Source organism: Podarcis melisellensis (assembly GCF_964234715.1).
Source record: "Podarcis melisellensis genome assembly, chromosome: 12".
In the NCBI taxonomy this organism is placed as follows: domain Eukaryota; kingdom Metazoa; phylum Chordata; class Lepidosauria; order Squamata; family Lacertidae; genus Podarcis; species Podarcis melisellensis.
The window spans coordinates 40,327,917-40,338,995 of NC_138544.1; the positions used below are offsets into that span (position 1 = coordinate 40,327,917).

Genomic DNA, 11,079 nt, shown 5'->3' on the forward strand with positions numbered 1-11,079 from the left:
GCGTCGCCGTCCGTTGCCGGGCGGGCGTTATTTCTCCTGACGTGGCTGCGTTCCACGCGCCCGCCGCCGTGGCCTCCTGCTCGGACGCCCAAGGCCCAGCGGGCGTCGTATCAGAGGGAAGCGGGGCTGGCCCTCGACTGCCTTTCCTCGGGCTCGCGTTCCATCTGGGAATGCCAGGGCCGGATTTGGGTTTGATGAGGCCCTAAGCTAGAAGGTAATGGGGCCCTTTCTATGTCCAGCGGTCCTTTGCCAACAACAAATTGCCACATCCAGCCTGTGTTCTACCAGTTCCCCACTCTGGTGCACACAACTGGAACCTTACAGTGCAATACTATATCTCTCTACGCAAAAGTAAAGGTAAAGGGACCCCTGACCATTATATCCAGTCGTGACCGACTCTGGGGTTGCGCCGCTCATCTCACTTTATTGGCCGAGGGAGCCGGCGTACAGCTTCCGGGTCATGTGGCCAGCATGACTAAGCCGCTTCTGGCAAACCAGAGCAGCACACGGAAATGCCGTGTACCTTTCTGCCAGAGCGGTACTTGCACTTTTGAACTTCTAGGTTGGCAGAAGCAGGGCCCAAGGAATGGGAGCTCACCCCGTCGCGGGGATTCGAACCGCCGACCTTCTGATCGGCAAGTCCCAGGCTCTGTGGTTTAACCCACAGTGCCACCCGCGTCCCTCATGTTGAATATATGCTATATGGTAATTTATGGACCTAATAGGTATCTATAGCCATATGCACATGTTGCCATGCAACCAGTCCATGCAGAATGTAGGCACCCTATATATAGAAATGAGCAAACCAGTGATATTTTAGGGAGCAGGCTAGCAGGCAGGGCCCATTACAGTCATACCTCATGTTACGTTTGCTTCATGATACGTTTTTTCAGGTTGCGTCTCGCAGTGACCCGGAAGTACCGGAAAGGGTTACTTCCGGGTTTCACCGTATGCACAGACGCGCAAAATGACATCATGCGCAGAAGCGGCGAATCCCAACCCGCACATGCCGCTGCGGGTTGCGTTCTGCTCATGTTGCGAACGGAGCTCCAGAATGGATCCTGTTCGCAACCAGAGGTACCACTGTACTTGCATCATAGGAGCCTACACAACACAAAACACTGTTGCTGTATGTAGGTTTTATTTTGTTTTTTATCTTATATTTTGGAAATGTACATCCAGGTTTTTTCCCTTTAAATTTTCTGGGGGCCTCCAAGAGAGAGGGGCCCTAAGCTACATGAATCTGGCACTAGGGAATGCCCACCTTTTGGCCAAACAAATCTTTTGTACTGTTGGAAATGGTGAAAATATTTGCAGAGGCGATACCAGCAATGTATATTTCCATCCCCCAAGCACAGTTACGTGCACGATGCGAGTCAACGGTATAAAGCTTGGTATAAAGTGAGCGGTATAAAGCTTGGGATGTAAAGTGCTGAGGGGTCAAAGATGTGGTTTAATAAAGATTTACTTTTAGCAGGTATGTTGGTGACAACCACAGTGAAATAGGTGTGTTTACACCTCTGGGCCGATAACATGCCTCTGCTTTTGGTAGGGTGTTCGTCCTGGAATGACAAAAAATTAAAAGGAAAAGTACTGCAGAGGTAATTAAAACACACCAGTTGAGAGAAGGACTTGACTATTGGTCTGATTTGATACACTGGGCAAAATATATTGGATATAATATACAACTTAACTTGTGGGAAAAGTTGCAGAAAGAGGGTTTAAAATTTACGGCTTGTTGTGCGCTGAAAGAGAACTATATGAAAATGATGTACCTTTGGTATTTGACTCCTAGAAGATTAGCAAAAATGTATAAAAACACTTCCAATTTATACTGGAAGTGTAAAGAAAAAGAAGGCACATTTTACCACATGTGGTGGGCATGCAAATTGGCAAAAGAATTCTGGGAAATAATATATAATGAACTGAAAAAATGTTTAAGACAAACTTTGCCAAAAAAACCCTCAGAATCTTTCTTATTGTGTATAATAGGAGAAATAACAAAGGACTTTATGTATGTGACAACAGCTGCAAGAATGCTTTTTGTCCAGAAATGGAAAGAAGAGAAGGTCCTGACCAAAGAAGAATGGAAAACCATTATGATGGACTATACCAAAATGGCAAAAATGACCATGAAGATCAGACACTAAGATGACAAGAAATTCAGCAAAGAGTGAGAATTTTTTTACAGTACCTTAAAGATCATTGTAGATGATTTTAAAACGTTAGCAGGATTATTATAACACTTATAATGTAATAAGACTAAAGTTTAAAAAAAGGATTTAAAACGAGTTTGAAAAATAGATCAATATTGGAAAGCAGGGGGTGAGGTGGGGGGAAGTCTGGGGATTCAAGTAATCTCTGATATGAAAAAAATGAAATGATTTAAATGTATAAGAACACTGTTAAAAATGAAAAATATTACACACACACACACACCATTGGTCTGATTATGTGAAATCACCATATTTTTTGCTCTATAAGACTCATTTTTTTCCTCCTAAAAAGGGGAAATGTGTGTGCGTCTTATGGAGTGAATGCAGACTGCGCAGCTATCCCAGAAGCCAGAACAGCAAGAGGGATTGCTGCTTTCACTGCACAGCGATCCCTCTTGTTCTGGCTTCTGAGTTTCAGGATTTTTTTTTCTTGTTTTCCTCCTCCAAAAACTAGGTGCGTCTTATGGTCTGGTGCGTCTTATTGAGCGAAAAATACGGTAGTAATAAAAAGTATTGCAAGAAGGACCTCAGTGCAACAGTAGCCTCTTCCTCTTGCGGTTCACATCAGTTATGCATAATCTGTGGATTTAAAAGGGTAAATAAATACTGTGAACAAATATGGTTTGTGTTCACCATTCCTGAACCTGAGTTAACACCTGAATGGAGGCAATTTCTGTATCTGTGTCCACTTAGAGCAGAATTCTTTGGAGGAAGATAAGAGAGTGTTGTGTATGTGCAGAAATTAGCCTATTGTCCTGAGGTAAAATTTACTTTCTGCCTTCCATCCATTTTGCCTCTGGCCCTGCCCACCACTGGCGTGTGTTTCCCCACTCAGAATGTCATCCAGAAGGGAACCTTTTCTACTGCCTATTTACATTGTATAATGTAATAATGAATAAAAGTAAAGGTACCCCTGACCATTAGGTCCAGTCGCGGACAACTCTGGGGTTGCGGCGCTCATCTCGCTTTACTGGCCGAGGGAGCTGGCGTACAGCTTCCGGGTCACGTGGCCAGCATGACTAAGCCACTTCTGGCGAAACCAGAGCAGCGCATAGAAACGCCGTTTACCTTCCTGCTAGAGCAGTACCTATTTATCTACTTGCACTTTGACGTGCTTTCAAACTGCTAGGTGGGCAGGAGCTGGGACCGAACAACAGGAGCTCACCCCATTGCGGGGATTCGAACCACCAACCTTCTGGTGGGCAAGCCCAAGAGGCTCTGTGGTTTAGACCACCCGCATCCCTGCAATAATGAATACAGTACTGTAATATTGAAGTTTCACACTGCCCTGTCTTAACATGGAAATTCCCTTCTCATGAAGAAGAAGAGAATCCAGATTCTGTGCTGTTGGAATTTCCCTGCTGCCAAACTTCACATTGACTGTCCTGTGTCTTCTACTTATGGGAAGGAATTCTGGACCAGGGGAATCTTAGAATACAACCACCTCCAGTTGAAAAGGGATTTCTTGATTTGCCTCTTAGAAGCATTCATACCACCACCATCAATGCAGACAGTGCTCTCTCCTTTCCATACCGCATCCCCCTATACATAAATCGTTTCGTTTCATTTTGCCGACTTGGAACCTGAGGAGCAGCTAGGACAAGAAGCCAGGAGTTTCTGCTAAGATTAAAAGGCAATCGCCACAGCATGTTGTTACAGAATGAGTTCAAACAGTCACCTGAGCAATCTCTATCCCACATTCATTTATTTTGGGTGTGCCATACTGTCAGCAAATGACTGGAATGTGCTTTGCCAAATAAACATGTATTGTTTTGGAGTCTTGTAACAAACCATAACACTTTTCAAGTGAAAATTTTAAGCCAAGTGGTGTATGTATTTACATGACATAAATAGGAAGATTAGATAGCTATGGGACATAAGGAACAACTGAACATATTAACAAGCTATTTACAGGCAATATAGATTGATTATGGTTTTTCCTTCCATGTTCACAATCACTAGTTCCATTTTTCATTCTAAAACCTCAGTTTCCCTATAACATTTCCTTCTAGAAAACCGAGTTCCTCAATCTTGTTTCCATATGGACAATGTTTTCCTTAAACATTGGGTGAATTTTCAATGCCCTTGCTATCATTTTGGTCCTCTTTGTTTGAAATTTCACCACAAAACCCAAAGAATGTTAAAAATACAGGAATAAAAACAAGACCGTGAAGAGACCCGAAAAAAATAACTAGAAACATTATCTTAAAAAAGGTTCTGAAGACGTAAGTGGATGACATGGGCAGCACAAGGATGCCCACAATGGTGGAAACGGCGGCCTGTAGGATAGGGAAACCAAGGCGGTAGAGAGCTTCCACTGCCTTATCGTTCACTTTGGGTTTCTCACTGGCAACAAAGGCATAGGAAATATGAGCAGAGAAGTCTACTGAAAACCCTATGCAGATGACAAGGTTGATCATAGATATGGAGTCAAGATTCACATTCCAGAGGGCCATGAAACCAGTAACACCGACAAAAACAGATACAATAGTAAATGTTACCCACAGAGAGCAAAGAGGATTGGGGATGAGCAGCAAGGAAGTTACTAACATGGCACCAGCAGCAATCAAAACATTTTGAATGGTGTATTCCATTATTACAGCAAATTGATCAAAATATATAAAAGCTGGATGATAAACCAATAGTGGCGTCTCACAGTCCTCAGCAAGTTGTCTCATTTGGTTTAAAAGATTTTTCTCATGTACTGCAGTAGTAACATTGACGGTCTGAATGAAAAACCGTGATGCAACTATTTCGGTAGCACTAATATTAACATCCCACTCATACTCTGGATTTGCTTGGAAAAGAGTCTTTAAGTTAGTCATAAATGACGTACGGTCATCTAAATTTAAAGATGCCCCTTTTGCAACCATTTCATAAGTTCTCAGCCATGACTCGGATAATCTCTTATCCACATAGGAGGACTCTTCAAACAACTGCATGCAGTTCTCAAGATCTGCACGGACAGATGAATTCCAATATGGTATGCTTTCTGTAACAGCAACCATGAGCCTTGGGCCATACTCAGTAAAATGTTTTTCTTCTGAGTCGTAATACGCAACGACATAAGAACGATCTACAGCTAGGTGTCGAACATTTATACCTTCTTTAAGTTGACTGCACCCGTAAACACTACTAACCAGGTATGCCAGATACAGGACTACCACAGACAACTTGGTCCTGGTGTGCATCAGGAAGGGGGCATAGTGATTTTTAAAGAAGCCATACATGGGATGTTCAGTCTCTGTTCCAGTGGACTCATCGAAAGCGCCTCCTATACAGCACCTGTTATACATAGGGCTCTTCGAATCCTGAGGCTTATCCACCACTTTCTTGAACGTGAGCCAATGCTTGTTGCTCTCTTCCCTTCGGCCATTAAGAGCAAGAACTGCCCCAAGGAAAGTCAGGTTGTAGATGTAGCAGAACACAAAGGCTGTGCCCGTATACAAACAAAATGACTGAATAGACACAAGGGAACTTTCAACTCCAATGTAGAAGGCTAAAACGTCGGTAAGTGTTGTGATGGTAACGGAGACAGCTGCCTTTGCATAGGTGTCAGCCATCCGTTCTATGACTCCCTTCTTCACTTTCGTCTGCTGCCAGCAGGATACAAGGATGAACATGTCATCAACACCAACCCCTGAAGAATAGAAAAATATGTAACATACCAGTTCCAAACATGCCATAGGAGAACAACATGGATATTTACTAGGGAAACACACCTAGTCATTTATTGACAGTGGTACCTTGGTTCTCGAATGCCTTGCGACTCAAACGTTTGGGCTCCCAAATGCTGCAAACCCGGAAGTGAGTGTTCTGGTTTGCAAACATTCTTCAGAACCTGGACGTCTTACACGGCTTCCAATTGGCTGCAGGAAGCTCCTGCAGCCAATTGGAAGCCGCGCCTTGGTTTTTGAACAGTTTTGGAATCTGGAATGGATTCCGTTCGAGAACCGAGGCATGGCTGTATTTACAAATCGGAAACCTACTTTTCTTTATAAAATCATATTTGAGTGCTTTACAAAGAATGTTCAGGAATTTATAACAACAAGGATAGAAAAGCATTGGCTTGCGTAAACACACTGCACACAAAGCAAGCTTTCCTTGTTCCACACAAGTTTTCATTTTGGTGACATTCCCCTCATGTAGGAGGAGCAATCAAGGCCAGATCTGCCCTTTGCTAATAAATGTTTTGAAGGCGTGTGATGAAAAATGTGTGCATATGCCCATTGATAGCATCATAGAATTATAGTGTTGGAAGAGATCGGAGGAGTCATCTGGCCCCGCCCCCTGCAACACATGTGATATAAAACTTTTCTGCTTACTTATGTAATTTCAAATAAAAAAAACAAGAATTAGCATTACATTCTCCAAATGATCATAGTTTTATATAGGATTACTGCCCAATACCTACTTTAGGCACACCCAATAAAAAGCCCAATGGATAAGAAGGCATGAGGAATGTATAGACTTACCAAGTATAAGAAAGGGTGAATTTGCGGCTGTGATAACAAATGGCACCCCACAAAACAGCAGTAATCCAAAGCTGCTGACGACAGATAATCCTGCTGACATCACCCCAAAAATTGCAATCCAAATTTTTGTCCGTACACAATCCATCCTGTAAAGCAGATAAAGAAGAATTATGTTTGGGTTCAGAGTTCCGTGGTAATGTGCCAATTTGCAGCTTCCTTTAACGAAATGACAGTGCCACACAGCAGTTGCACGTATTTCTTGCAACTGTAAGAAATAGAAATTCTCTAGGGTTTAATAATGATGGAGTTCACAGATGGCGAATACTTGCATTTTAAAGAAACTTATCTTTATGATTTGTAAAGGAAACCTTTGTATGGGTTAACACTTTATTATCTCTTTGGAACTGTGCTGTACCTTTGTCCTTTGGTTTTTACGGACTGTGACGTTTCATAGGTTACATTTTTAATTTGTTTTATTTTTGTTATTATTGCACTTTTTACTATTAACTTTTATTAAATTTATATACCGCCCTTCAACCCAATGATCACAGGGGGGTTCACAATATAAGAACACAAAAATACATACTAGATCAAGAAAATATTATGTGGGGGGGGGGAGGAATAAATAGAAACAGTAACTTTGAGAAATTGAAACTGACAGAGAGTGAACAAGCTACTCTAGCTATTGAGAACATTGCCTCTTCCGTCTACTAGTGGGCTTCACTCTACATAGTAGGCCTACATTTGGGCCAGATCTCTGACTCCATTTTGCTGCAGTGTTTTTCATGAGACTTTCACTTCATTTGCTGAGTGACACTTTCCCAATTAGCTTTCAATACAGTGGTACCTTGGGTTACAGACGCTTCAGGTTACAGACTCCACTAACCCAGAAATAGTACCTCGGGTTAAGAACTTTGCTTCAGGATGAGAACAGAAATCGTGCTCCAGCAGTGTGGCAGCAACGGGAGGCCCCATTAGCTAAAGTACCTCAGGTTAAGAACAGTTTCAGGTTAAGAACGGACCTCCAGAACGAATTAAGTTCTTAACCGAGGTACCACTGTACTGGGATTTCTTTAAGCAGATCTACCCATCTACAATACTTCACTTAGCTAGTGCATATTGCAGATCTACCTGTGATGGTGGGGTGGGGGGCAGCAGGGATTTTCCCTCCCTCTCCAAAGAATTAAGGTGGGGAGATTACCTTGCACATGATACAATGGAAAAGAATATTGTTAAAAAATATGTGACAGAAACCAATGGGATCACGCGCTTGGTAATTTTTCCAAATTCTTTCTGTCTGGATTCTGAGGAAAAATAGGTCACCTGCCAAGTGAGGAAAGAAAGAATAAGACAAACTATTGCATAATAGATCTTTTAAGATGTAGCTTAATATTCTGGAGGGTATCAAGGCTGGCTAAGAAAAAATCAAAATGAATGGTTATATTGTAATTTCCTTCACTGCATTATGTAAACAACAACAACAACAACAACAACGGTTAGTTGGAAGCTCCAGAAAGTGGCAACTTCATTCCATGGAAATACTTTTTGCACGATAATTTAAAAAACTCTCTGCCCAGTTTTTTGAAGCCTGTTTAATTTCAGCAACCCTACACGTATCCACTGAGAAGAACATCACATTTTACTTCCATGTTTAGCGGACATGGGACTGCAGCCTAAAAAAAGCATTCCTCTTCCATATCAGTTTAATATAATCTAAATGATTGAGGGTGGTCTGATTTAAAGCTCTGCCTTTGCTCATTCTGGGTGTGGAGGGAGGGAAGGAAGGTTTCCAATGGTTGCTCATTTTCCACTGCTCCCCTTTGGAGCACTAAGCCATTATTTAATAAAGGATATGCATATTTTTAAAATTTGTATTTTTGAGGTTAGAGAATATAGGCCATGGTACGCTGGACTCTGATCTCAGGCCTGAAGAGCCCTTTGATGTCTATTTACCTGGGCCCCACAATATTTTATTCAGGTTGGCACCCATGGCTGTATGCATATAAATTCGCTATTATATTGTTATGCAAGGGGAGGGTTGCATCCTGCAGGTGCTAGCTAGCCCCATCCTAACATATAAGCCAGAGAGTCAGCGCAGCTCAGCTTCCTCCGCATCCCTTTTCCGTCCCAGCTTTTGGATGGCAAGGCTGGGGCAGGGCCTGTCCTCCTGCTTCTAATGCCCTAGGAGCCTTTCGGGCGAGGAAAGCCAACCCACGCTTGAGAACCTCGACGGCTTTTTATCAAAGCGAAGGGCGCAACTGCCGAGCACAAGGCAGCGCCGTCGCAAAGTGGTTTGACCAAAGTTGCCCGCCTCCCGAGACGTGCACGCGCGGCGCTTACCCGGGTGAAATGGAGGTTCATAGTGCCCAGCACGACGGGGATGCGCTCCAGAAAGGTCTCGATCCAGACCTTGCTGGCCTGTCGCTGCGAAGCTCCGTCCTCCTGGAAGAAGTAGAAGAGGCGCATGGCCCGGGCTGCCCGGACGGGGCGCGCAGTGCCATTTCCCGGACCCAGCACGACGTCGCCCAGGAAGTAGCCCAGGAACACGTGGCTCTGGTAGAGCGGGAAGGTGAGCGAGGGCAGCAGCGTCTCTATGGCGGCCGCGTCGCCCTCGACGGCGGTGATCAGAGGGTTGGGGCTCAGGCAAGTGTTGTTCCAGCGCGCGCAGAGGTCCGCGAAGTTCCGCTCCCCGGCGGTCATCGCCCGCACCGCCGAGTCCAGCTCCAGCAGCTCCGTGAAGGCCGCCTTGGTGAGCACCGAGTCGCTCCCCCCGGAGGCGGAGGCCACGGCGATGAAGGAGGCGAAGGAACCCTCGGTGCTCAGCCTCTGCGGGGAGAAGCGCCGGGCGTCGTCCGTCGGGAAGTGCGTCCGGATAAAGCAACGCTCGGCCTTGGCGGGGCCCCCGACGGGCGTGTACTGGCCCTCGATGTCGTTGGCCTCGCGGCTGCGCAGCATCACGAAGCCCGTGCCCAGCCCGACGGTGAGCGCCACGGGCGCCAGCAGGAAGGGCCACGGGTGCGCGCCCACCAAGGCGCCGAAGCGGCGGAGCGCGCGAGACAGGGGCCGCTCCACGCAGTCCGTGTGGCAGCCGCGGGGCGCCATCGTCCAGGCAGCCGCGACGTCCGGGCCGCTGGGCTCTGCGTGGTGCGGCCGCTCTTCCCGGCGCGCCGTCGGACGTTGCCCGGCAGGCGTTATTTCCCCGGGCGTGGCTGCGTTCCACTTCCACGCGCCTCCTTCTGCTCGGGCTCCCAAGGCGCTGCAGACTTGGACGGGAGGGGCGGCGGTGGGTGGGGGGTGGTGGACGTCATATATGGGGAAAGCAGCGCTAGTCCTCTTCGGCCCCTGCTTGGGCTCGCGTTCTATCTATCTATCAATGCCCACTTTTTTGTGCAACAAATATGATAAAAGGCTCCTTCCTTTTTTTTTTACATTTCCAACATAGATTGTCACAGTTAAGATATATCTTTGCTAATTTTACAGGAGTCAAATACCATCTCTACATCATTTTCATTATATTTTTCTTTAACACAGTACATGCAGTCAACTTGACCCCTTTCTTCTACAATCTTTCCCAATCCTCAAACATTATATTATGTCCTACATCCCTTGCTCAATCTATCATCACAGATTTAACTTGTTCATCTTTTGTATGCCACTCCAACAATAACTTGTACATTTTAGATAATTTTTTACCTTTAGTATCCAACAACTCCGTCTCCAACTTAGATTTTTCAAAAGCAAAGCCGTTTTTCTTATCCAGTTTATACAATTCATTAATTTGGTGATAATGTAACCAGTTTAATTGAGCTAACAAATCTTTTGCATTGTTGGAAATGGGAAAGATATTTGCAGCAGGAACTGAAGGTTTCCATCCCAAACACAGAGTCGACATGAGTTAAGTTCTATAAACAGTGGGTGTTTAATGCTGAGGCATTAAATATGTAATTTAACAAAGATTTTCTCTTAGCAAGTGTGTTGGTGACAACCACAACGCAGTAGGAATAGTGAGTTACACCTTTGGGCCTGACACCCCACCTTTGGGGCAGGTGCATCCAAAAGTTGTTAAGCTTCTTTTAAGGAGGTCACCTACAAACCTGCCCTCTCCCTCTGGCCACCCTCTAACCCCATGCTGCCCTCTGACTCCATGCTGCCCAGTGTGGACCCCACACACACATGCCTGCGCCCCCCGCAACAGGTTAGACACTGACACACAGGATGAGAGGCCAGGAGTTTCTGCTAAGATTAAAATGCAAATACTGCAGCATGTTGTTACAGAATGGCTTCAAACAGTCATCTATAAATAGGAAGATTAGTAGAAAGGGAAAATGGATCATATTCCTTTGGGTTGACAAGCTATATCTAATTTCAAGGCCTTCAGAGGAGAGATG

At 44.9% G+C, this 11,079-nt stretch overlaps 1 protein-coding gene across 2 annotated transcripts; it reads right to left on the reverse strand.

Moving 5' to 3' along the window:
* Positions 1–3,902: 3,902 nt before the first annotated feature.
* LOC309381116 (patched domain-containing protein 3-like) lies at positions 3,903–9,826 on the reverse strand. 2 transcript variants are annotated; one of them, XM_081931621.1, is made up of 4 exons: positions 9,032–9,808; positions 7,893–8,014; positions 6,692–6,837; positions 3,903–5,856 (listed from the first exon to the last, which is right to left on the reverse strand). In XM_081931621.1, exons 1-4 carry the CDS (start codon positions 9,791–9,793, stop codon positions 4,274–4,276), a joined length of 2,613 nt encoding a protein of 870 aa, XP_081787747.1. In that variant the 5' UTR covers positions 9,794–9,808; the 3' UTR covers positions 3,903–4,273. The 2 variants fall into 2 exon arrangements, with proteins under 2 accessions (XP_081787747.1, XP_081787748.1); XM_081931622.1 differs by lacking the exon at positions 7,893–8,014 and having other exon boundaries at positions 5,693–5,856; positions 9,032–9,826.
* Between the last annotated feature and the right edge of the window lie 1,253 nt (positions 9,827–11,079).

Coding starts and splice junctions, on each gene's coding strand:
- LOC309381116 (XM_081931621.1), bottom strand. CDS start 9,793: ATGGCGCCCCGCGGCTGCCACACGGACTGCGTGGAGCGGCCCCTGTCT. Junction 6,838..7,892: donor TCCATTGTATCATGTGCAAG/GTAATCTCCCCA, acceptor TCTGCTTTACAG/GATGGATTGTGTACGGACAA. Junction 5,857..6,691: donor TTCACCCTTTCTTATACTTG/GTAAGTCTATAC, acceptor TCTATTCTTCAG/GGGTTGGTGTTGATGACATG.